The sequence below is a fragment of the Ahaetulla prasina genome, chromosome 13, assembly GCF_028640845.1.
Source record: "Ahaetulla prasina isolate Xishuangbanna chromosome 13, ASM2864084v1, whole genome shotgun sequence".
Taxonomy (NCBI): Eukaryota; Metazoa; Chordata; class Lepidosauria; order Squamata; family Colubridae; genus Ahaetulla; species Ahaetulla prasina.
Window position 1 is genome coordinate 15,319,863 of NC_080551.1, and position 26,174 is coordinate 15,346,036.

General features: G+C 42.8%; 1 protein-coding gene across 2 annotated transcripts in view; it reads left to right on the forward strand.

Annotated features, from left to right (window-relative positions):
* Positions 1 to 26,174, forward strand: part of CEMIP (cell migration inducing hyaluronidase 1) — a 179,317-nt gene that overhangs the window by 147,600 nt on the left and 5,543 nt on the right. For both annotated transcript variants that reach the window (XM_058155770.1, XM_058155769.1), the window contains 14 exons: positions 96 to 165; positions 3,689 to 3,817; positions 4,275 to 4,360; positions 5,326 to 5,457; positions 12,935 to 12,970; positions 14,074 to 14,229; positions 16,794 to 16,974; positions 17,924 to 18,139; positions 19,007 to 19,218; positions 20,162 to 20,347; positions 22,140 to 22,344; positions 23,000 to 23,086; positions 23,836 to 23,993; positions 25,399 to 25,499. In XM_058155770.1, coding sequence (XP_058011753.1) covers positions 96 to 165; positions 3,689 to 3,817; positions 4,275 to 4,360; positions 5,326 to 5,457; positions 12,935 to 12,970; positions 14,074 to 14,229; positions 16,794 to 16,974; positions 17,924 to 18,139; positions 19,007 to 19,218; positions 20,162 to 20,347; positions 22,140 to 22,344; positions 23,000 to 23,086; positions 23,836 to 23,993; positions 25,399 to 25,499 — 1,955 coding nt within the window. The remainder of the gene's footprint in view (positions 1 to 95; positions 166 to 3,688; positions 3,818 to 4,274; positions 4,361 to 5,325; positions 5,458 to 12,934; positions 12,971 to 14,073; positions 14,230 to 16,793; positions 16,975 to 17,923; positions 18,140 to 19,006; positions 19,219 to 20,161; positions 20,348 to 22,139; positions 22,345 to 22,999; positions 23,087 to 23,835; positions 23,994 to 25,398; positions 25,500 to 26,174) is intronic.

Consider the following 26,174-nt stretch of genomic DNA (forward strand, 5'->3'; position numbering starts at 1 on the left):
TTTCCACAGAAAATGCTTGGGTTTTATTTTATTTATTAAATTTATATGCTGCCCATCTCACTGTCAAGTGATAACTTGGTTATCTTATCTAACAGTGCCGTATCAACTTTCTGGCTGGCAAACCCCCACAACAACCTCATAAATTGCGCAGCTGCAGGATCGGAAGTGAGTATGATGATTTTCGCTTTCAGGGCAGATGTTTTCCAATGGGATCAAAAGTGGACTTGCCATTTGGGCATGTTTATCGGGATGCAATTCTTTAATCCAACCTGGGTTGGGAATAAAATCTTACTAACCCTTCCTTCAATCTGCAAATCATTTGTGTAAAATAACGCTTTCATTTCCTAAGTGGCCGCAAGAGACCAGCCCATTCTTAAATTAAAATTGATCGCACCCTGAACACATACAAAAAATATTATTTTTAGGGTGTGGAAGAATTACAATATATTTCCTGACAACCATTCCGCAAAGATGTGTCTGTGTGCATCATTTTTTTAAAAGCAAATTTTCCAACTGAGAGTCCAGAGCAGTGACTTATGTAGAATTGCAACCAAGAGCTTCGCCAAAGCAGCTGATCTTATTGAATCTTTGTTTGAGATTTGAAAGATCCAAGAGAGAGAGTGGGAGAATAACAGGCTTCAAAAGAGCTCCTTTGATGTTCTTTTGATATAAGTCTTGTTGCCATTGGAGGACTCGTGTAGGAGAAGTGAGCCTGAAACTGCAATTCACTAAGTAGCTGACGGGAATTCTCATGCACAACAATGCCATGGAGAGAATGGAATAATGTACAGAAAGAGGGTGAAATGTCCTGCTCTTGTAGAAAGGAAAGGAAAGAAGCAGGTGCAGAATTGTATATCATACGTAACTGTGGTCTTTGATCTCCTAGGAAAGTTTAATTACTTATCCCATGCATATTGTGAGGCGCGAATAATTAGAACACATGCAGAGTTCAAAGAATATACTTTATTATGTTCTGCCTATAGTACAGGAATCTCTTCAGTCTCACTGTACAGAAAGAACAATTACTACCAACCTGCCTTCCATTGAGGACCTGTATACTGCACGAGTCAAAAAGAGGGCTGTGAAAATATTTACAGACCCCTCACGTCCTGGACATAAACTGTTTCAACTCCTACCCTCAAAACGATGCTATAGAGCACTGCACACCAAAACAACTAGACACAAGAACAGTTTTTTCCCTAATGCTATCACTCTGCTAAACAAATAATTCCCTCAACACTGTCAAACTATTCACTAAGTCTGCATTATTATTACTATTAATCTTCTCATCGTTCCTATCACCCATCTCCTTCCACTTATGACTGTAATTTTGTTGCTTATATCCTTATGATTTACATTGATTGTTTCCTAGTATGATTCGATTGCTTATTTGTACCCTATGACTATCATTACATGTTGTACCTTATGATTCTTGACTAATGTATCTTGTCTTTTTATGTACACTGAGAACATATGCACCAAAGACAAATTCCTTGTGTGTCCAATCACACTTGGTCAATAAAGAATTCTATTCTATTCTATTCTATTCTATTCTATTCTATTCTATTCTATTCTATTCTATTCTGTAAAGCTCCAAGGAACTTAGGGAGAATTGGCCCTGGTGCTTTTGTGTTGTGCAGTGACTCCAGGCTAGCCCCATGCTTGATCCCTCCTCCCTGCCAAGCTAGGTGTCTTCTGACATGTACAGAGTAAGGAAGATGACCTTGGTGGAAATAATTCACTGCCAACTGCAAGTTAACAGGCTCCTATTTGTGACCTTAATTAGTTGATAAGTCCTCTCCAGCCACTTGAATGGATGCCTGAAATTGACAAGACTTTAATCAGTTACATACTGAAGGCATTTTGCCTCTTAATAGAGATTGAAAAATCAATATTTCTGATGCTGGGGAAAAAAATTAACTTCATTTAAGTACATTTTTAGGTTTTGCTATTTTTCTCTCTATTTTTGTCGCAGTTGCCAAGAAAGTTAAACAGTTAGTATGTCCTGCTTTTCCTTTTCAATGAGCTATGTCTGTCTTTGTGTACCCAGCTTCCAGGCCTAAGGGAGGATTGGAACATAGCTCTTCCCACTCCTAGTCCAACATTTTAACCCCTACTTCATACTGACTGTCACATATGGTTACTTTCTATCTAAAAATTTTAACTTTTTAATCTTTTAATTTAGATGTAACTGTAAGCCACCCAGAATTACCCTATAGTAAGATGGGTGACCAATAGATTTTGTAAGTAAGTAAGTAAGTTGGTGGGATGTGGTAGCTCAGTGGCTAAGATGCTGAGCTCGTCAGTCGAAAGGTCGGCAGTTCAGCGGTTCGAATCCTGAGTGCCGCTTAACGGGGTGAGCTCCCGTTACTTGTCCCAGCTTCTGCCAACCTACCAGTTCGAAAGTACGTAAAAAAAGGCAAGTAGAAAAATAGGGACCACCTTTGGTGGGAAGGTAACAGCGTTCCGTGCGCCACATGACCACGGAGACGTCTTCGGACAGCGCTGGCTCTTCGGCTTTGAAACGGAGATGAGCACCGCCCCTAGTCGGGAACGACTAGCACATATGTGCGAGGGGAACCTTTACCTTTTTAAGTAAGTAAGATAGATAATTAGATTTAATAAAAAAGTTTTATTTCCATTTTCCAACAACCTATTCAATATACAGTCTCTTATTCAACATTAGTCATTAACTTTCATTTGTTACTTATTCGGACCTGCCCAGCTACCACTTCCTTCCTTAACAAACCTTTCCTCCTCCCTTCTCTACTTTCTTCTACTTTCTTCATCCTTCCTCTCCTTCGCTTTTCTACTTCCTCTCCTCCTTCCCCACTCTTCTCTTCCACCCTTTCTAACCCTCTCTCTTTCCCCTTTCTTCTTCCTCTCCTTTCCCCCTCTTCTACCTCTCTCTTTCCTACCTACTTTCTTCCTTCACTCTCTCCTCTCCCTTTCCATTCCCTTCTGAAATGGCAGCTGAGCAGCCCCGATTTCATTTCAAATTATTTCTATTTCTTAATTACATATCTTCAATCATTCCTTTACATTGATCCTTCATCTCCCCCCCTCTCCCCCCTTCCCCCTCCCACCCCCCGAGACTTCCCAGAACAAAGTACAGGGTATAAAATTTAACAATCATAAATTAAAATACAACATAAGTCATAATCCATAGTCACTCCTCTCTCTAAGATCTTAACTCCCCTTCCAGAAACAAAAAAGTACATTCTTCTTCCAGTCCATTATATATCAGTCCATTCCACTCCTAAAATCTTCAGAATCTTCCAATTAAATTAGTATTTCCAATTCATCAATAAAATACAGTTTTTAATATCCAATCTTCATCGATTAACACCAAATATATATCAATCCATTCCACTCCTGAAGTCTTCAGAATCTTATAGTTTTTAATATCCAATCTTCATCGATCAAGACCAAGACAATATTCCTTCTTCCAGTATTCATCAGAAATTCTTTTATAATATACCTTTCTTCCTTAAATAGTCTCCCAAATATAATTCATATTTCCAGCTTAAATTCTTAAATTTTTATTCAATCTCCAAAAATAAAGAATATTCTATCTTCTCATATCTTTAATATCACTTACATAAATCAATAATTAGATTTTCTTTGTTCGTAATATCTCACATAACCCAGTTCTGCTTTGTCTGAAACCCATTGTTTTCCTCTGCAGGAAACAGGATTTTGGTTTGTGTTACATCACGTACCAACAGGACTTTCTGTCGGAATGTACCCACCTGGCTATTCGGAACACATTCCAATGGGCTCATTTTACAACAATCGGGCCCACTCCAACTACAGAGTAAGTCCGCCTGCTGTGAAAACACGCATTCCTTGTGGTTTAGCGCTCTTTCTCCTCTTCCAATTTCTGAAAGAGAAAGCTGTTATTGGTCACTGTTCACAGTCCCCTGAAATCAATGGCAAACTCTCCTGCTATCTTTAAACAAAGAAGAAAATATGCAGAGTCTGTTTTGTTACCTTTTGCTCCAAGGAGAGGGAGGGAGAGAGGGAGGGACAGACAGACAGACTGACTGACTTCTTGGAGTCATGAATTTGAGATAGGTGATGGAATGGAATCTCCAAATCAGGAAACTAAAAGGAAGTGTGATCCATTTTGTACCAGATAAGGCATCAAATTCCTTTGCTGGGGTTGATGTTGTAGATACCCCACCTCCATAAAAGATGCATGTTTTTCCCACCCTCCAATAATTGTTTGGTGTAGATATTGCTTACCAAGCACCTTTCCTCTTTCTCCCTAGGCTGGAATGATAATTGATAATGGAGTCAAAACAACGCCAGCATCAGCCAAAGACAAACGGCCAATCCTGACTCTGATTTCTGGAAGGTAAACTGATTCGGGTGGCCTTGGATTTGGCATTACAGTTGTTCTTCCTATCCGTGGGAAATTTTGCATGGATTTGGGCTGTTTTCTTGCAAAGAGGATCTGACCAGAGGTGGGTTTCAGCAAGTTCTGACCAGTTCTGGAGAACCGGTAGCAGAAATTTTGAGTAGTTTGGAGAACCGATAGTAAAAATTCTGACTGGCTTCTCCCCCATCTATTCTCTGCCTCCCAAATCCCAGCTGATTGGGAGGAAATGGGGATTTTTTATTTTTTTATTTTTATTTGCATTTATATCCCGCCCTTCTCTGAAGACTCAGGGCGGCTTACACTATGTTAAGCAATAGTCTTCATCCATTTGTATATTATACACAAAGTCAACTTATTGCCCCCAACAATCTGGGTCCTCATTTTACCTACCTTATAAAGGATGGAAGGCTGAGTCAACCTTGGGCCTGGTGGGACTTGAACCTGCAGTAATTGCAAGCAGCTGTGTTAATAACAGACTGTCTTAGCAGTCTGAGCCACCAGAGGCCATTTTGCAGTAACCTTCCTCTGGATTGGGGCTGGAATGGAGATTTTAAAGTATCCTTCCCCTGCCACGCCCACCAAGCCATGCCACACCCACCAAGCCACACCCACACACACAGAACCGGTAGTAAACATTTCTGAAGCCCACCACTGGATCTGACCTGCCAAGCCACAAAATCTTACCATCTAGGAACACCTTTCCTACTCCAAGCCGCTGTCTTAAGTTCTCATTCCCTATAAGTTTCTAATCATCTTCAAGAATGCCGATTTGCTATTTTTTCTTCTCATGCATCTCCTGATCCTTGAAGTTCTCTAATGAAAACTAGGAGCTTGACTTGGATACAGGAACTGGTGAGGGGATAATATCAAACCAGGCGACCTCGAGATGTTTTCCTGGGGTCACTAATCCCCCCCCTTTTTTTTGCCTCTTGCAATTCCAGATACAGCCCACACCAGGATGCTGATCCTTTGAAGCCCAGGGAGCCAGCTCTCATTCAACGTTTCATCGCTTACAAGAACCAGGACCATGGAGCTTGGTTGAGAGGAGGCGATGTGTGGTTGGACAACTGCCAGTGAGTCTTAACCTCTCTTCGGTCCCATGTTTGCAGAAGCCGGGTTGGGCTAAGTCTCCTTTTTCCAAAGTCTTTCATCTGGCTGAAATTTAGATGGAAATGAAAATCAGCGAGGTAGCAGGCTTCTTGTAGAATAGAATAGAATAGAATAGAATAGAATAGAATAGAATAGAATAGAATAGAATAGAATAGAATAGAATAGAATAATAGACTAGACTAGACTAGACTAGACTAGACTAGACTAGACTAGACTAGACTAGAATAGAATAGAATAGAATAGAATAGAATAGAATAGAATAGAACAACAGAACAGAACAGAATTCTTTATTGGCCAAGTGTGATTGGACACACAAGGAATTTGTCTTTGGTGCATACGCTCTTGGGAGTACATAAAAGAAAAGATACATTCGTCAAGAATCGTAAGGTACAACACTTAATGATAGTCATAGGGCAGAAATAAGCAATCAGGAAACAATATCAATATAAATCGTAAGGATACCAGCAACAAGGTTACAGTCATACAGTCATAAGTGGGAGGAGATGGGTGATGGGAAAGATGAGAAGATTAATAGTAGTGCAGACTTAGTAACTAGTTTGACAGGGTTGAAGGAATTATTTGTTTAGCAGAGTGATGGCATTTGGGAAAAAATTGTTCTTGTGTCTAGTTGTTCTGGTGTGCAGTGCTCTATAGCATCGTTTTGATGGTAGGAGTTGAAACAGTTTATGTCCAGGATGTGAGGGGTCTGTAAATATTTTCACAGCCCTCTTTTTGACTCGTGCAGTATACAGGTCCTCCATGGATGGCAGGTTGGTAGCCATTGTTTTTTCTGCAGTTCTAATTATTTTCTGAAGTCTGTGTCTGTCTTGTTGGGTTGCGGAACCAAACCAGACTGTTATAGAGGTACAGATGACAGACCAGTGGTGGGATTCAGCCAGTTCGCACCACTTCGGGAGAACCGGTTGTTAACTTTCTGAGCAGTTTGGTAAACTGGTGGTTGGAAGAAATCATTAGGACAGAGAACCGGTTGTTAAATTACTTGAATCCTACCACTGTGACAGACACAATAATTCCTCTATAGAACTGGATCAGCAGTTCTTTAGGCAGTTTGAGCTTTCTGAGTTGGTGCACAAAGAACATTCTTTGTTGTGCTTCTTTGATGATGTTTATGATGTTGGGTGTCTTAGCCAATACAACCCCAGCTTGTGTGTGAGCCCTGTGTTGGTGCACCGTATGTGTTTTGTTATGCATGTTGGTGTGTGTGCACCCTTTTACAATACACCGCAGCAAAATAATTTTAAACAAACTCTTCTTCCTCGAAAGTCCAATATACGCATCTGGTCTGGTGCTTTTATTTAATGTGGTCGCCAATGCTTGCTAAGAATTCCAGGGCTAGGGAAGTAGACATAAGACAGTGTTCCTTGGAAGACAGGCTGCGTAAACAATGCTCCGCACAAAGCTCTCGTACAGATGGAAGTCCAGTTTCCTTATTTTGCTTTCTGAGAATGCTGGATGAACCCAATTACGTGTTTATTTTTAAGATTTTATTTACAATTTTTATAGCCTGTCCCAGTCACAAGGATTCTAGGCAGGGTCCAGCAAAAATCAGATGTCTCAGATTAAAACTTGATGATTTTAATTCTCCAGCTCTAGTCCTTTAACCAATCCTCACTCCAGAGTTGCCCATGCAAGAGAGGGCTGGTAAAGAAAAAATAATAATAAAGATGCTGCCCACAGCTATGAAAATTGAAGCCCCACCCTTGTTTACTGCCATGAACAAGGGGGGAGGTTCAGTTTCCTGGCTGCAGTAGCCATGATGACTTTCCTTGAACCCTCTGCAGGCACCTTTGCAATCACGTTTGTCCAAGATGCAATAGTCTCCTCTCTTGGGCCAGGGGATTGGATTACACAAGACCTCCAAGGTCCCTTCCATCCAGCCCTATGCAGGGGTGGGCTTCAAAAACTTTAGCAAGGGGTTCTCTTCCCGGTTGCTGGGTGGGCGTGGCCTAGTTAGCCTCCTGCACTGGGGGGGGGGCGTTTTTGCCCTCCCCAGGCTCCGGAGACTTCTCTTGAGCCTCCCAGGGGCGAAAACAGCCTCCTCAGGCTGGAAATGGCCCTGTTTCCAGCCTTCCTGAACTTCCAGTAGGCCTGTTTTTCAACTTCCTCAAGCCTCCGCGCATGCCCTGCATTTACCTGCATCCAAAACAGACTATGTGGGGATTCCTGGGAGGGGTGGGGTGGGGTGGACGGGGCCAGCCAGGGGTGAGATTTGTGGGTTCTCCGAACTGCACAGAATCTTAGCTAGAGGTTCTCCCAAACCCCTGTAAACCCCCAGCAGCCCACCCCTGCTCCAAGGTCCCTTCCATCCAACCCTACAGTTCTACGACTCTGTGATGCCTGCTTTAAACAAAATCATGTATGTTATTTAAGTTTTAATGCAGCTCTGCTCAAAGCTGACTCTCCAAGATTTCCTGTCTTAGTGAGATTCTGCTTGACCTGGAGTCACCCCAAATTTCCAGGTTGCTACTGGCGTGCTCTAGAAGCCAAGGAGTGCAAGCAATTCTGGTGTGCTTATTTGAGACCGGAAATTGCCCTCCTATTCAACAAACAATGGCTGTGCTGACTCCATCCATTCCACCAGGTGCTTGTGGTTACTGTGGCAAATTGGTCGCTTAACCTTCCCCAGCCTAACATCTTCCAAATGTGTTAGGTCTGCAGTTGTTCAACGTCCCAACCCTCAGAGCCACCGGCTGCACGAAGTCCTAGCACACCTGGATCGGATCCTGTTGCAGAAATCTGAGCTTGGCGCAACACAACTCTGCAAAACACATAACTGTTGTTTTGCCTCTGAGCTGCAGTCTGTTTGTGTCTTGAGAAGTGATCCTAAATATTTCCTTCTTCTTCTGGTCTGTATTAGTTGAAAACAAAACAACCTCATGTTTTTGAGACCTACGGATATTTTACCAAAAAAAAAAATTGTTTTTACACAGGCCTGCTTTTAATCTACACACAGCCAAGTATTATCTCAGATAAGCAAGGATTAATATGGAAACTGTTCAGTAGCATTTCTGGTGGTAATCTGTAACTGTCCAACGATCTACAGAAATCCAAAGTTAGTTTTAACAGCCTTTGCCGAGAGAGAAATGTAAGGAAAGCACTTGATGGTGGTCATTTAAAATACAGGTCATCCTCAACAGTTTATTTAGTGACCATTCAAAGATGGCACCGAAAAAAGTGACCTTTTTAACACTTAAAATATTGCAACATCTCCCCACATGGTCAACCTGATCAAAATTTAGATGCTTGGCAACTGATTGATATTGATGACGGTTGCAAAGTCCTGGGATCATATGATCAGCTTTTGCAACCTTCTGACCAACAAAATTAATGGAGAAGCCAGATTCACTTAACAACTGGGTTACTAACTTAACAAATGGAATGATTCACTTAACAACTGTGGCATGAAAAAATCATAAAATGGGACAAAACTCACTAATGAAGGTGAATATACACGTCCCAGGATAATAGATTGGGACTGCAGGATCCCCAGGATAATAGATTGGGATTGCAGGGCCTCTGGTGGCTCAGACTGGTAAGACAGTCTGTTATTAACAGCAGCTGCTTGCACTTACTGCAGGTTCAAGTCCCACCAGGCCCAAGGTTGACTCAGCCTTCCATCCTTTATAAGGTAGGTAAAATGAGGACCCAGATTGTTGGGGGGCAATAAGTTGACTTTGTATACAATATACAAATGGATGAAGACTATTGCTTGACATAGTGTAAGCCGCCCTGAGTCTTCGGAGAAGGGCGGGGTATAAATGCAAATCATCATCATCATCATCATCATCATCATCATCATCATCATCTAGGTCAAATCTCAGTTAACAAATGTTTCATTAGCAACATAAATTTTTGGGCTCAATTATGGTTGTAACCCAAGGACTACCTGTAGTATTATTATTTTTCTTCAAAGAGTGCACTCTTATTTTATCACTAGTCGCTCCTCCCTCCCTTCCTTCCAAAGAGATTTCACTCTAAAAATACCTCTGGGTGGTACAGCTACAGGTTGACATGTATCTTACAGTATCATTCTTATAACGAAAAAAGATTCTGGGAATTTGCTGTCGCTGCCACAGAGACCTAACAAGTTGCCTTAAAATAGGCTTTACTGTTTGTCCATCCTACTCAGTCTTGGCAGTTGCATCTGGCAGTAACTTTCCGTGGTTTGTGTAGTGTTTCTTCTCATCTCACCTGTAGCTGGTGCTTGTTTGTTTGTTAATTTGCAAAGACCAAGGCTTTTATACAGGGTGTCCTCTGAGTTGTATTCCCTCTCCCTGCAGCTCTTAAACTTTTATTCCTTCTTAGATTGACTTTCTTTCCACCTTTTTTTCATACACAGGACACAGAATAATGTAGCAGTAGCAATAGCATTTAGACATATACAGCTTTACAGCCTATTGCCCCCAACAATTTGGGTCCTCAATTTACACATCTCGGAAAGGATGGAAGGCTGAGTCAATCTTCAGCTAGTCAGCATCGAACTCCTGACTGTAGGCAGAGTCAGCCTGCAATACTGCATTCTAACCATGGAAGGAAGGAAAGAAGGGAGGGAGGGAGGGAGGGAGGGCAATAACACTTAGATTTATATACAGCTTTACAGTTCTTTACAGCCGTCTCTAAGCAGTTTACAGAGTCAACCTATTGCTCCCAACAATCTGGGTCCTCATTTTACCCACCTCGGAAGGATAAAAGGCTAAATCAACCTTGAGCCTGGGGAGAATTGAACTGCCAAATTTCAGGCAGCCGGCAGTCAGCAGAAGTAGCCTGCAGTATTTCATTCTAACCACTGCGCCAATTCTCCTGTGTCGTTTTTTCCCCACAAACACAAGTTTGTGAATGGGATGGCCTGAGATAGAGAAAGGGACTGGCCCAAAGTCACCCAGCTGGCTTTCATGCCTAAGAAAGGACTAGAACTCACAATCTCCTGGTTTCTAGCTCAGCACCTAATCACAGTTCCAAGCTGGCTGTCTTGATAGCTCCATGTACATTTATAGATGTCAATCCTATTAAAACTACTTTAAATATATAATACAAAATTTAGTATTAAAATAGTCATAAACTTTCCTTCTCCTCTTTTTCCTGCCTCTGCTTTCAAGTCACAAAAGGCAGATTCCCCTTTCTGTTAACCTTTAGATTAGTAACTTCCTTAGAATAAGGACTTTTACTTACTCGAGCTTCAAACCATAATACGAATGATGCTGCGTGGTTAATTTTAGTTGCTACTGGACAACCAGTGCCTTGTTGAGTCATTGTTCCAGAGATACTTCTTTACCTAAATAGAAAAACAGAATGACCAAAGGCAGCCAAAAAAAAACCCCTATGCAAGTAGGAGTGACTTCTGACTTCCTGCTGGCTTCCCCAATGAGTTTCCTAGCTGGAAATCTGGCAGGGAGCATCGAAAATCTCCTTCCATTCTCAGCAAGCAAGTTAGGCTGCTGCGGGTGGGGAGGGGAGGGAGCAAGGGATTACGGGACTGGCTGAGAAACTGTCATGGAACTTTGAAAATGAAGATCACATGACCACAGCAGCAGCCCAGCAGTGCAGTAGAAGCCGGTAGCATGAAAGCAGTCACAACCTTCTCAAACTTCATTCCAGGGGTGAAATGCTCCCAATTCTGACCAGATCTCGCGATCCGGTAGCGATCGTGGCCGGTGGTTCAGTGATCCGGTAGCGATCGCTGAACCACCGGCGCCACCCGCCACCCGGGTGTCATTACTTCCTGGTTTTAACCAGGAAGTCATGTGCTTTTTACATTCTGCACATGCGCAGAAGGTTTTGCGCATGCACAGAAAGTCTGTGTGCGCATGTGATGCACATGTGTGCACGAACGAAGCAAGCGCATGGCGTGTGCACTTCCAAGCTGGTAAGGAAGGTAAGTAGATTTCACCCCTGCTTCATTCCCTTGGTAGTTATGGGTCCTGAACATTGGGACACATTCTGTAAATTAGCCCATTTGAAACACCTTGGTTGAAAAAGTGTTGCCTTATGAGGCACTTCTTCGCCCAGTTAAAAGTCAGAGACTTTTAGTAGAATGTAGATTTAATACATATAAATGTGCCACAAGGTAGTGAAAGCTCAGCGACATAGGCAATATCATATATTGGCTTATTTCTCTTTCTTTTAGCCTTCGGGGTTTCCTTTCACCCAAACAGCCCTTGTAATTGTATATTAACAACCAATTTGAATATCTCAGCCCTTTTTTCTTTCTTTTTTTTCAAATCCCAAAAAGTTTTTCCCCAGCTTGTTAAGTTTTTGGCAGTGTTTATCCAGACCAAGTTCAAATAAGTTTCCAGGTTTCATAACTTAAGTATTTTTATAGCTGTAGGGAATCTAGCTGTTTTAATATTTTGTTACCGTACCACAGCAAAGTATATTGCAATTTATGCTATTTTTCAGTGCAGCAACTTGGGAAGACAAGAGAGCAATTTGCTTTAAGCCAGGAACATCACTTGCTAGCTCTTTTAATGCAATAATTTTAATTTAATTTAATAATTTTAAGGGGTTCCCCCATCTTTCTACTCCTCCCCCCCCCCCAAATTCAAATTTAGACCCACTTTCTGATCTAAAAAATAAGCAGGAGATGGAGAAATCCTGCAGTTAAGTTAAACTGGAAAGTGCCAGTTTGGCGTAGTAGTGATTAAGGTGCTGGGCTCGAAACTGGGAAACTGTGAATTCCAGTTTAGGAAGAAAAACCAGCTGAGTGACATTGAGCCAATCACTCTTGCTCAGCCCTAGGAAGAAGGCAAAGGCTTCTGAAATCTTGCCAAAAAAACTGTAGAGACTTGTCTAGGCAGTCCCTAGGAGTGAACCTCGTCTTGAAGAAAACTTCATTGTATTTCATGCTCTAGAATTGTCCTTCAGCTTTATTGGGTGACTTTCAGAATAAATGATCAGAGCCAGAATTTCCCAAGAATGTAAAGGACTGGTTAGGAAAGGTCCAACAGAAAGATTGCATCAAAATGATCTGGTGGGTAGGAGAGTTGCAAAATGTGTGTGTTATTAAAATAATATCTTTACTGAATTCTCTAGGGTTTGCAGCTTCTGTTATGTTTAATCCTGCTTGAAAAGTGCAATGAAGGAAACAGTGTTCTTGTTTATGCCCTTGATGCTTCATAATCTAGCATCATTGATGCTTCATAATCTAGCACCTGGAGAACCAGGACTTAATCTATTAATCTGTTCTGAATAATAGATTCAGTTTGTAAACCCTTTGTTTAATCAGTTTTCCTTTCATATCCTTGAATATTCAAAGAAGCTCGTTTTAAGTCTAAGAAATCATGATATTTTTTTTTCACTGCAACAATGGGGGAATGTTACTGAGAACCAAGGAAGTTAAATAGCCTAAATGAATAATGTCATTAAGCATAGATTGGAATCCAGTTCTCTAGATTAACCCAGGAGTGTCTCTCTTCCTTGTAGGTTTGCCGACAATGGGATTGGCCTCACTCTGGCTAGGTAAGCATTCTTGTCTATGAAGATTCTCAGCCATCCAGGTAGTGGTGGGTTTCAAATTTTTTTTACTACCGGTTCTCTGGGTGTGACTTGATGGGCGTGGCTTGGTGGCAGTGGTGGGATTCAAATAATTTAACAACCGGTTCTCTGCCCTAATGATTTCTTCCAAAAATCAGTTTACCAAACTGTTCAGAAAGTTAACAACCGGTTCTCCCGAAGTGGTGCGAACTGGCTGAATCCCACCACTGCTTGGTGGGCGTGGCAGGGGAAGGCTACTGCAAAATCCCCATTTCCTCCCGATCAGCTGGGACTTGGGAGGCAGAGAATAGATGGGGGCGGGGCCAGTCAGAATTTTTACTACCGGTTCTCCGAACTACTCAAAATTTTCGCTACCAGTTCTCCAGAACTGGTCAGAACCTGCTGAAACCCACCTCTGCATCTAGGTCACAGTTGTCCTGAAGGCGCTTTTTCAAAAGGCAACTGGACTTTCCTTGTTTTTGCACTTCTCATCCAAGAGGAACAGAAGGAGTTTACTGGATGAGAAGCAAAATGTCTTCAAGCAAAAACAAAGTCCAGTTGTCTTTTGAAAACAGCACCTTAAGGCAGTGGTGGGATTCAAATAAATTTAACAACCGGTTCTCTGCCCTAAAGACCAGCTGGGTAAGCGTGGCTGGATGGGCATATGAGTGGGCGGGCGTGGCCAACACGACATCACTCATATTGAGGGGTGCTTCGCCATGCCCAGCCCTGACTTGGCCTTCCCCTCCTAGCCACTCCTTGTCATGTCCGGCCTCGCCTCATCTTTAGGTAAGCGTTCTTGGTTCCTGTTTTAGCAGTAGTGGGTTTCACTTACCTTCACTATTGGTTCAGAACTCGCTTCACATGCGGTGCTTCTACACATGCACAGAACATTTTGTGCATGCGCAGAGCGTCCATGATGACATCTGGGCAAGTGGGCGGAGCCTCCCGCCGAAGCAGCTACCGGTTCATCTGAACCGGGGTGAACCAGTAGAAACCCACCACTGCTATTCAGGGTTTTTTCACCTCTGCAGTTACAGAAAAGCAGAGTTTGGCCCACGCTGACCAGCCATTTTGATCTCTCCTAGTGGAGGAACCTTCCCGCATGACGACGGATCAAAACAAGAAATTAAAAACAGCCTTTTTGTGGGTGAAAGTGGAAACACAGGAACTGAAACTATGAACAACAACATCTGGGGGCCTGGAGGATTAGACCACAGTGGACGGACTTTACCCATTGGACAGTGAGTTGCTCTCTGGATATTTTCTTCCTGGGTTCAGCTTTCCAAACCAATATAGCATTTAATTGGATTCTTTCTTTTTTTCTAAACCTGCCACTCAAAAGACCATAAATGGGGGGGAAAAAGACATCTCTTTGATCTTGTTCAGGTCTTCTATGTTGAACAGCTACTGATAATAACACATTTGAGATTCCTATTTCAATAAACCAGTCCAAACTGAAGTTCATCCAACTTCTCAAAGACCCAAATAAACTACTTTTTTTGGCACAAGAGCTGCTTCTAAACTCATCGTGGATTTTAATTTGTCCTCAATTTGTCCCTTTGGTAAGGGGTGAACCTATGAGTAAGGGTTCTGCCTGTTGAAGTAGACTTGAAAGAACAGCATGAAAACTGTCTTTCCTTCGGATAAGAGTTGGTAGCTTTTGTCTATTGCACTTTAAATCACTGTCTTTCTTTCTTTCTTTCTTTCTTTCTTTCTTTCTTTCTTTCTTTCTTTCTTTCTTTTTCTTTCTTGTCAAGTACATATTAGATAATATATATAAGCCTGAACTGAATACATAAAGTGAATACAATTAAAGGGAACATTAGGACAGGGACAGTAGGCATGCTGGTGCTCTTATGCATGCCCCTTACAGACCTCTTAGGAATGGGGTGAGGTCAACAGTAGACAGTCTAAGGTTGAAGCTAAGGGGGTGTTGGGATGAAACTACAGAGTCAGGTAGTGCATTCCAGGCCTTGACCACTCTCTTGCTGAAGTCGTATTTTCTGCAATCGAGTTTGGTGCAGTTTACCTTAAGTTTGTATCTATTGTGTGCTCGTGTATTGCTGTGGTTGAAGCTGAAGTAGTCATTGACAGGTTCAGGACATTGTAGCAGATAATTTTATGAGCTGTGCTTAGGTCATACCGAAGGCGGCGTAGTTCTAAATTTTCTAAACCCTAAATTTCAAGTCTGGTAGCATAAGTTATCCATTATCCATTGCACTGACTGAGGCTTGTGATATCAATGTGGACCACATGGAATGCAAAAATAATAATAATAATAATGATACTATCCTACCATTATTGGTTCCCATTGGTATAGTAATTGTAACTGGATCTTTAGAACTTCCCTGTATCACAAATTGGATCCCACTGAAGAGATGATACAGTCCAGCTTCCTGCTCTGGTAGTAGCTAGCTACCATGCCTCCAGGAGAAACGTTCACAACAGAACACAAGAGCAAATTCTCTCTCAAGTCTGGAGGCAATATGTGGACCTCACAAACAGCAGTCATTGATCACTTTATCCTCTCTAAAACCCTCATTCTAGACTTGGATTTAGATTTCAGACACATGCTTTCTCTGGTCTGGAATATCTGGCTAATTTGAAAGCATCTCTGACAAACGATTTGCCTTTAGACTTCTTTTCTTTCCACTCTTTTTCTCCAAACTTTTGTTTTCTTGTAGTCTGTTCTGTTTTGAGAAATGTTTCACACAGCAAATGAATGAATGAATGAATGAATGATTGAATGAATGGGTATAGTGCTTCTTAAGGGTTTGGCAAATGGATATTTGAGAAATGGATGGACATATATACAGTCACAGACAAAAAGTTCCCCCCATAGTTGAAATATAAAATATTCAATACAGAGGCACATACGGCCCATTCACAGTTTGAATACAACTTTAAAAACTATGAGGTGTGTTAATAGGCACTCAAATCTTCCTACATACACACCTGAAAGACTGTAGAAGCTAGAATAGAATTTTTTTTTAATTGGCCAAGTGTGATTGGACATACAAGGAATTTGTCTTTGGTGCATAAGTTCTCAGTGTACATAAAAGAAAAGATACGTTCATCAAGAATTCTACAGTACAACACTTAATGATAGTCATAGGGTACAAATAAGCAATCAGGAAATGATCAATATCAATATAAATTGTAAGGATACAAGCAACAAAGTTACAGTCATACAGTCATAAGTGGGAGGAGATGGGTGATGAGAACAATGACAAGATTAATAGTAGTGCAGACTTAGTGAATAGTTTGACAGTGCTGAGGGAATTATTTGTTTAACAGAATGATGGTGTTTGGGAAGAAACTGTTCTTGTGTCTAGTTATTCTGGTGTGCAGTGCTCCATAGCGTCGTTTTGAGGGTAGGAGTTGAAACGGTTTATGTCCAGGATGCAAGGGGTCTGTAAATATTTTCACAGCCCTCTTTTTGACTTTTTGCAGTATACAGGTCCTCAAAGACTGTACAAGCTAATTTCTTCAGTTTGAACATGGTCAAGTAATGTGCAGAATTTATGCTTCATTGCCTGTTAATATATTGTGGTTTTCCACCTGGAACTTAAGATAGTGTATATATTCCACTCTTCCCCCTCCCTCACCCATAATCCTAGGAGTTGGACACAGATAGTGACTGATCCAGAGTCAGCAGTGAGCTTTTATCACTAAGTATAGACTTGTACTTGAGTATCCTGAGCCTTTAACTGTTGCACCACCCTGGTTCTTGGCAATGCACTGGTGGTTTCTAGCAATCCCGTGGAACCCACTCTAATGCACATCTTTCACAAATATGTTTCAGGAATTTCCCAATCAGAGGCATCCAGTTCTATGATGGACCAATCAATGTTCAGAATTGCACTTTCCGAAAATTTGCTGCACTGGAAGGCCGACATACCAGTGCTCTGGCTTTCCGCCTGAACAACGCCTGGCAAAGTTGCCCCAACAACAACGTTACAAATTTGTTCTTCGAAGATGTCCCGGTGAGTTTGTCTTCAGGGTAGATTGATGAACTGAAAGGATTGTGCCAAGAACAAATCTTGGAGGCATAGCAGAATTTGCAGAGGAAATTCTGCCCCAATGACAGAATTTCCTCCCTGTCCATTCGCAACTGGTGTTGAACTGAGTTTGGATTTAGCTTCAAATAAGGATCTACAAGCTGGTTTTGGCTACATTAAAGTTTAACAGTGGTTTTGTTGTTGAGGCCATCATAATCCCATTTTCGGGATTTATCGTTGTCTTCAATTTACAGCCATTCATTTAGTGACCATTCAAAGTTAAAATGGTACTGAAAAAAGTGACTTATGACTCGTCCTTATCCAAGCATTGCAACATCCCCGTGGTCGCATGATAATGGCCCTTGTATATATTTATGATGGTTGTAGCATTCTGGAGCCACATGATTGCACTTTTCAATTAAAATATCTGTCTAAATAAACAAACGATGAACAGATATTCCATTATTGGGAAGAAAACCATGGACATGTATATTCAGAGATTACCATGTGGGAAGCAAGTTGTGTTCCTCCTCAAAGAGATCCAAGCATTTACAGAGCCATATGTCTTTCTTTGACAAGGGACGCTCAGTGGCTAAGACACTGAGCTTGTCGATCAAAAGGTTGGCAGTTCAAATCCCTAGCGCCAGGTAACGGGGTGAGCTCCCGTTACTTCTCCCAGCTTCTGCCAACCTAGCAGTTCGAAAGCAGGTAAAAAATGCAAGTAGAAAAATAGGTGGGAATTTGGTGGGAAGGTAACAGCATTCCATGCACCTTTGGCGTTTAGTCATGCTGGCCACATGACCATGGAGACAGCACTGGCTCTTCAGATTTGAAGCGGAAATGAGCACTGCCCCCTAGTGTCGGGAACGACTAGCACATATGTGCGAGGGGAACCTTTACCTTTACCTTTTTATGTCTTTCTTCTTCCATGTAGATTTCCTCCAGAGTTTTCTTCGGAGAACCTGGGCCTTGGTTCAATGGGCTGGACATGGATGGCGATAAAACATCCGTTTTCCACGATGTGGATGGCTCTGTGTCAGAATATCCTGGATCATACCTGATCAAGGAGGACAATTGGCTCATTAAGCATCGAGACTGCATTGAAGTTCCAGACTGGAGAGGATCCATCTGCAGTGGACGCTACGCACAGGTATGTGCAGGGATGGTGATGGGTGCGCAGATTGGAGGGCTATTGGATCACAGTTCCCTGTCACACCTAGGGCAGGTTGAAAATTGAATGTATAGGCTATTTGCAATCCAATAGGAACCCAAAGATATAACAGAATTAGTGGAATGACTCTTTTTCCATAAAGCCCCATTCCTAGACGTTAAAAAGCCCCAATAAACTCAATTACAGCCTTCTACAAGTCTTAGTTTCTTCTATCCACCCATAGCTGAATGGGAAGCCAAATTTCACGCAACGTGAAAGATTTAAATAGATTTTAAAACAATGCCATTGGCCTAAAAGATAGAGGTGGATGGAAAGTTCTTATGAAAGGCAGGAATTTAAAAAACCCTGGGAATAAATAGCAATAGCGCTTAGACGTAGACTTCACAGTGCTTTGCAGCCCTCTCTAAGTGGTTTACAATGTCAGCATATTTCCCCCAACAATCTGGGTCCTCATTTTACTGACCTCGGAAGGATGGAAGGATGAATCAACCTTGAGTCACAGTGGCACAGTGGTTAGAATGCGGTACTGCAGAGCTAACTCACTGCTCACTCCAGAAGTTCGATTCTCACCAAGCTCAAGGCTGACTCAGCCTTCCATCCGTCTGAGGTCGGTAAAATGAGGAGCCAGATTGTTGGGGGCAAGAGGCTGACTCTGTAAACCACTTAGAGAGGGCTGTAAAGCACTGTGAAGTGATATATACTGGTAAGTCTAAGTGCTATTTCTATTGAGCCAGTGACAATCAAACTGCTGGCAGTTGGCAGAATTAGCCTGCAGTACTGCATTCTAATTAAATATACTGTAATTAAATGTACTATAAAGGACTTTCTCTTTTTTTTCCTGGACAGGTGTACATCCAAGCATATAAATCCTCCAATCTGAAGATGAAAATCATCAAAAATGACTTCTATACCCACCCCTTGTATCTAGAAGGCGCCCTGAGCAAAAGTACCCATTATCAACAATATCAGCCTGTGATCACTCTGCAGAAAGGCTACACCATCCACTGGGACAAGGCAGCTCCTGAGGAATTGGCTATCTGGCTCATCAATTTCAATAAGTAAGCATGCAAGCCCTAAAAAAAACTTTCTGAACTTTTAATGCCCATCATCTAGGGAAGCGTTCTCCCATCTTCCCAGCTTTGCAGACTGGCAGTAGCGGGAGAGAGGGGAGGGTTCTGCACGAGTGATGGGTCAGCACGGGTGTGCATGCTACTTCAGTTGTGTAAGCGATGCCATTCGCACAAAGGGAGCTGCGCATGCACGCTCATCCACCCACCGTGCATGAAACTAAAGATGCTCTTGCACATGCACTCGCCCGCTGCTTCCACAGTCTGATTCTGAACAGACCGTGGACCGGTAGCAGGGGTGAAATCCAAAATTTTTTCCTACTGGTTCTGTGGGCGTGGCTTGGTGGGCGTGACAAGGGAAGGATACTGCAAAATCTCCATTCCCACCTCACTCTGGGGCCAGCCAGAGGTGGTATTTGCTGGTTCTTCGAACTACTCAAAACTTCCACTACCGGTTCTCCAGAACCTGTCAGAACCTGCTGGATTTCACCCCGATTGGTAGTGAGCTGCAACCCGGGAGTTGAGGAAGACTCCCGATCTAGGAAACCCAACATGTTATAATCTTCCAGCTCTGGCATCATAATTTCAAAAACTTTCATTCTGAGTTTTACCATCTTTTCACCTACATATTCTAAGTACTTGCAAAAGAGAGGCCAGGCAGTCATGATTTCGCAATTGAATACACGAAATGGGTCAAACCTATCCTTTACTCGGAGCCAATGACCTTCCACTGGAGAACTGTTCCATATGACATTCATGGATCTTTAAATCATTACGCACCAGCATCTAAACATTTAAGCCAGCATGGAAAGCATCACTTTAAAAAAAAAAAAAGTTAAATATTTGACTTGGCTTGTGGCGCGTTCCAGAAAAGTCATCGTCATGAGATTTGGGGTTGAGCTTTTTAATGCTTATTTTCCTTTTCTTTATTTAGGAACGACTGGATCCAAGTTGGATTTTGTTATCCTAAAGGGACAACATTTTCCATTCTCTCAGATATTCACAATCGCCTTTTGAAGAAAACCTACAAAACGGGCGTGTTTTACCCAGCTCTTCAAATGGACAAACTTGAATATCGATATCCTACCAAAGGCTACTACTACTGGGATGAAGACACTGGGTAAGGAGTTAGCAAGCATTCTCAAATTTTCGTGGGCTTTGGGGGTAGAAAGAGCTATATTTCTGCCTGGATTTGAATGCACGACAACATCAGTCATCCTTAGGGCTTGTTCTGCGTAATTGTTCAGATCCCGCCCGTTGGCATCCTTTTCTATGGGGACGTCCTCAGCAAGAAAAGTAATACCATATGCGGCCTTGCGACGTTGTCGCAACAGCAGCCTTAGACACTTAGCCACTCCGTGGGGCAACACCAGTTGCCATCTACCTTCATGGGTTTTGAAATGTTCATGAGAACATGGAGAGGGAGAGAGAGGTCTGCTTTTCATACTTTTCCACAGTTCTTGTTGGCCATCAAAAAGCTAATGGGAACTCACATGAACAGGGTTTGGTTTTAAATCCTAGAGGCCTGAATGTCAGGGCTCCAAGTAATACATTCGCAACAAGGAGAACTGCGAGCAGGGGTGGGATTTAGCTGGTTTGAGCGAACCGGATGTTAATTTTACATCTGGTTCACCGAACTGGAAGTTGCAAGGACTGGGTGGCCCTGCCTACACTGCCCCTCCCCTCCCAGGAGTCTCCACGTGGCCCGCTTTGGATGCGAGGTAAGTGCAGGGCCCGTCCGGAGTCTCTGGATGAAAAATGGGCCTACTGGAAGTACTGGAAATCTGGAAATGGGCCCGTTTCCAGCCTCCAGAGGCGCTTTGGAGCTTGGGGGAGGCTGTTTTCACTCTCTCGGAGGCTCAAGGAAAGCCTCCGGAGCCTGAGGAGGGCAAAAACGCCCCCCTGGCCATGGTGCAGAAGGCTGAGTAGGCCACGCCCCCATGGCCATGCCCACCCAGCAACTGGGCAGAGAACCCCTTGCTAAAATTTTTCAATCCCACCCCCGACTCCGAGGCAGGCATTTTCCTCAAAGAATGATTTATCGGTGTATCTCACATTAGCACGAACCTGGTGATACGGGCTTCAGGTAGAAGGAAAAAGGGGGTGCACCTCCACTGGAAAGTCCCAGTGGAGTTTCATCTTTGCCACTGCCAGGAAAAGTGGCATCCAAGGTTGAAATGCTATCGGTTTGGACCAGTTCACCCGAACCGGTAGTAAAAAAAAAAAGTGATACCGGTTTGGCCAAACTGGTATTTCTGACGATCAGTTGTGCCACACGATTTATATTCACTAGAAAGCAGGAAATCCTGCTTTCTAGTGAATCTAAATTGCACGGCACAGCTGGTCCCTCTCCCTTGCTGTTCTACTTACCTTTGAAGACTCAGAAAAGGCTTCTTAATCCTCCTTTTTCAGCACTGCACGGTTGTGCCTACATTGTGCCTGCACACAAAGCACACATTTGGTAAGCATCACACATGTGCACACAAAGTGCACAGTTGGTGCGCGCCGTGCATGCGTGCGCAAAGCAAACAGGTAGCAAAGCAAACTGGTAGCAGACTTCAGAGCATTTCACCCCTGGTGACATCCTATTTGGATTATGTCCATTCAGGGGTGAAATCTAGCAGGTTCTGACAGGTTCTGGAGAACCGGTAGCGGAAATTTTGAGTAGTTCGGAGAACCAACAAATACCACCTCTGGCTGGCCCCAGAGTGGGGTGGGAATGGGGATTTTGCAGTATCCTTCCCCTGCCACGCCCACCAAACCACACCACGCCCATCAAGCCATGCCCACAGAACCGGTAGTAAAAAAAATTGGATTTCACCACTTCATCCGTTGTCTTGACTATGACATATCTTTGGTCATGGCTGTTCAACTCTTGCTTTCTTCTTTTCTTCTTTTTTTTCTTTGAATAGGTTGTTATTTCTCAAACTCAAAGCTCAGCACGAGAAGGAGCCATTTGCTTTCTGTTCCAACCGAGGCTGTGAACGGATCAGGATCAAAGCCAATATCCCTAAGCAAACTGGTACCAGTGACTGTGAAGCTCTAGCTTATCCAAAATATGCCGAGAAGCCAACAGTGGACGTGCCAATGCCCAAAAAACTGCCTAGTGCACACATGGTATATTGATTTACTGTTTTAATTTCCTTAGGGGAATATCTTTCTGGGATTTTCAAGGTCTTGTTTTGACTTTAGTGAAAGCTGCAGAATATGTTAAGCCTGGAGGCTTGGGTTTGAGTCTCTCTTAACGTTGGCTTCAGTAGAAAACCTTGCTTCATGTGTTGGCAGAGAGGAGGTTTACTGACAGGGGATTCTATTGGTCATACTTTGTATTTACTCAATATCCTTTAGCCATGGTTAATTTAATACCTGTTTGTTCAATTAATAAAATGTTCTAGGCCCACCCAAGCCATTAACTCAGAAACTAACCATGCGGGCTGAAACCAATTTGGAATTCAGCATAATGTGAACACTCGGTTATAGAACCGAATTCCAGTCCTGGGTCATCTAAGTCAAGAGGATTTTTTCTCTTGATTAGCTTTAATGTCATGGCGCTGATAAAATTTTAGTCTATTATATCTTCTTCCACATGGGTCAAAGTTTCTAATTTTATACCATGAAAGGAAAGCAAAGGAGGTTTGTTGGAGTCTTGGGTGTGATGCCTCCAGAGCAGGGCCATAAATTTGTCCAGATCTGATTCCGATATTAAAGTTTGTTTAGAAAATATCCTTGAAGATTAGATGCAAATGCCATTTTCTTTCTTTTTCAAAAATAGATCAAGAAGGATCATTTCGTAGAGCTGAAGATAGACAGCTACAAGACCAAATATTACCATCTCAAGGATGACTTTGCCTATATCTCAGTAAGTTTTTGCCTCCCATTTTCTTTAAAAAAAATGCTTATTAACTTACCAATTTATTTTTATATAGGGATGTTCATCCTGAGTTCAATTGACGACAGAATTCTGTAAGCAGACCACATAAATCCAAAATGAAGCATCCAAGAAAACATTCAGAACAAGCAGCAATTTGTTTCCAAACCTCCATTCTGTTGTCAGTTGCGAAGTCGTATCCGACCCATCGCGACCCCATGGACAATGTTCCTCCAGGCCTTCCTATCCTCTACCATCCTTTGGAGTCCATTTAAGCTCACGCCGACTGCTTCAGTGACTCCATCCAGCCACCTCATTCTCTGCCATCCCCTTCTTCTTTTGCCCTCAATATTTCCCAGCATGAGGCTCTTCTCCAGTGAGTCCTTCCTTCTCATTAGGTGGCCAAAGTATTTGAGTTTCATCTTCAGGATCTGGCCTTCTAAAGAGCAGTCAGGGTTGATCTCCTCTAGGACTGACCGGTTTGATCGCCTTGCAGTCCAAGGAACTCACAGGAGTCTTCTCCAGCACCAGAGTTCAAAGGCCTCAATTCTTTGGCACTTAGCCTTTCTTATGGTCCAACTTTCAAAGCCATACATTGCAACTGGGAAAACCATCGCCTTGACTATCCACACTTTTGTTGGCAGGGTGATGTCTCTGCTTTTTAGTACGCTGTCTAGATTTGCCATAGCTTTCCTCCCCAGGAGCAAGGATGTTAAAAATCACTTTTTCCTTTTGTGTAGGTTGATGGCAAGCCATTCTATCTTTCTGAAGAGGGTATTCAAGTAGTCGTGATTGATGGTCACGAAGGAAAAGTTGTTGACCGGATGAGTTTCAAAAATTTTATTCTGCAAGGAATCCCAGCGCAGATCATCAATTACGTCAACAACATTCGGAACAAGTAAGTTAATTGGACTCTCCCAAGTTTCAGAAACGATACATATTTTTTATTTATTTGTCAATCATATATAACAGGTAAAAGTATAATAATTTGGATACATGAAAAGAGTAAGTAAAAAAGGAATATTAGAACAAGGATGGTAGGCACGCTGGTGCGCTTATGCACGCCCCTTACAGACCTCTTAGGAATGGGGTGAGGTCAACAGTAGACAGTTTAAGCTTAAAGTTTTGGGGGTTCGGGGAAGAAACTACAGATTCAGGTAGTGCATTCCAGGCATTGACCACTCTGTTGCTGAAGTCATATTTTCTGCAATCGAGTTTGGAGCGGTTTACCTTGAATTTGTATCTATTATTTGCTCGTGTATTGTTGTGGTTGAAGCTGAAGTAGTCATTGACAGGTAGGACATTGTGGTAGATAATTTTATGTACTATGCTTAGGTCAGATTGAAGTCTGCGTAGTTAGTTGTCTAAGCCCAAAATTTGGAGTCCGGTGGCATAAGGTATTTTATTGCAAGCAGAGGAGTGGAGGACTCTTCTTGTGAAATATATTTGTAAAGTCATGCATTATAGTGTGCAACCTTCAACTGCGATAGCCCCAGAAATATTCATCAGCATAATCAACAATCAAAAGAACGTCCACAACCAAACCATATATCAATTGATCAGATTACATAGGCTTACCGAGCAAATTAGGGGTGATTGGAAAAAGGGAGATTCTATTAAATTTTGTGGTTTTCTACGATGAGGACTTTGGTGCAGCTGTTCTGATAATCAATTTTGGTGAATAACTAATTCCGTGATGGCGAACCTATGGCACGTGTACCACAGGTGGCACGCGGAGCCATATCTGTGGCCACATGAGCGTTGCCCTAGCTGAGCTCCAGCATGCATCCGGGCACCAGCCAACTGATTTTCAGGATTTTTGGGCACATCGGAAGTCAGGAAACGGGCCGTTTCCAACCTCCAAAGGGCCTCCGGCTGGTGGGAAAGGCCATTTTTGCCCTCCCCAGGCTCCTAGAAAGCCTCTGGAGCCTGGGGAGAAGACCAAAAAAATGGGCCTTCCAGGCCTACTGGACGTTGGAAAACGGGCCATTTCCAGCCTCTGGAGGGCCTCCAGAAGGGTGGGGACCGCCGTTTTCACCCTTCCCTAGGCTTCAAGCCCGGAGAGGGTGAAAAACGGTCCTACTGGGCCCGCTGTGCCATTGTGTGCCAAAAGTGGGAGGAGCACAGGGGGGAGGGTTGCGCGCATAAAAGGGGGGTGGGGTGCATTTAATTATGGGTGTGGGCAGGTGTGCACGCAACCCCCCCTGTGCTCCCCTTGCTTTTGGTACGTGACAGCAAAAGGGTTAGCCATCACTGAACTAATTCATTGAAATGATGCACGTCACTTTTCTGCTCTCTTCTAGTTCTATAGTGGTGATGACCTCAAAAGGAAGGTTTGTTTCAAAAAGTCCATGGACCAAAGTCCTGGAGACGCTTGGAGCAAAACCCGGCTTTAAATTGAAAGGTAATGCGTTATTAATCTCGTAAAATATAAAACTAAATGTGATATACTTTTATTATGGCTACAACTGAACTCCATCCCGCAAGGGATTATGTGGGTCATTAAAAGATGATGATGATGATGTCCAGAATGCGGCTGTGCGGGTTATTGAGGGAGCCGTTCGGAGCTCCCATGTAACACCCATCCTGCACAGACTGCACTGGCTGCCTGTTGTCTTCCGGGTGCGCTTCAAGGTGTTAGTTACTACCTTTAAAGCGCTCCATGGCTTAGGACCGGGATACCTACGGGACTGTCTACTGCCAACGTCTATCTCCCAATGACCGGTACGCTCTCACAGAGAGGGGCTCCTCAGGGTGCCGTCAGCCAAGCAATGCCGGCTGGCGGCCCCCAGGGGGAGGGCCTTCTCTGTGGGGGCTCCTACCCTATGGAACGAGCTTCCCGCTGGACTTCGACAAATACCGGACCTTAGGACCTTCCGCCGCAAACTTAAAACCTACCTATTTCGTCTTGCTGGACTCGCTTAAATTTTAAATTATCAAATTGATTTTATGGGTTTTAAATTTTTTGTAAATTTTAGAGGGTAATATTTTATCTATAAGTAGCCATATCGAATAGGTTTTTTAAGGGTTGCTTTTAGTTTTGTATTGTTGTTTTCTTTCTGTATTTTATTCCTGGCTG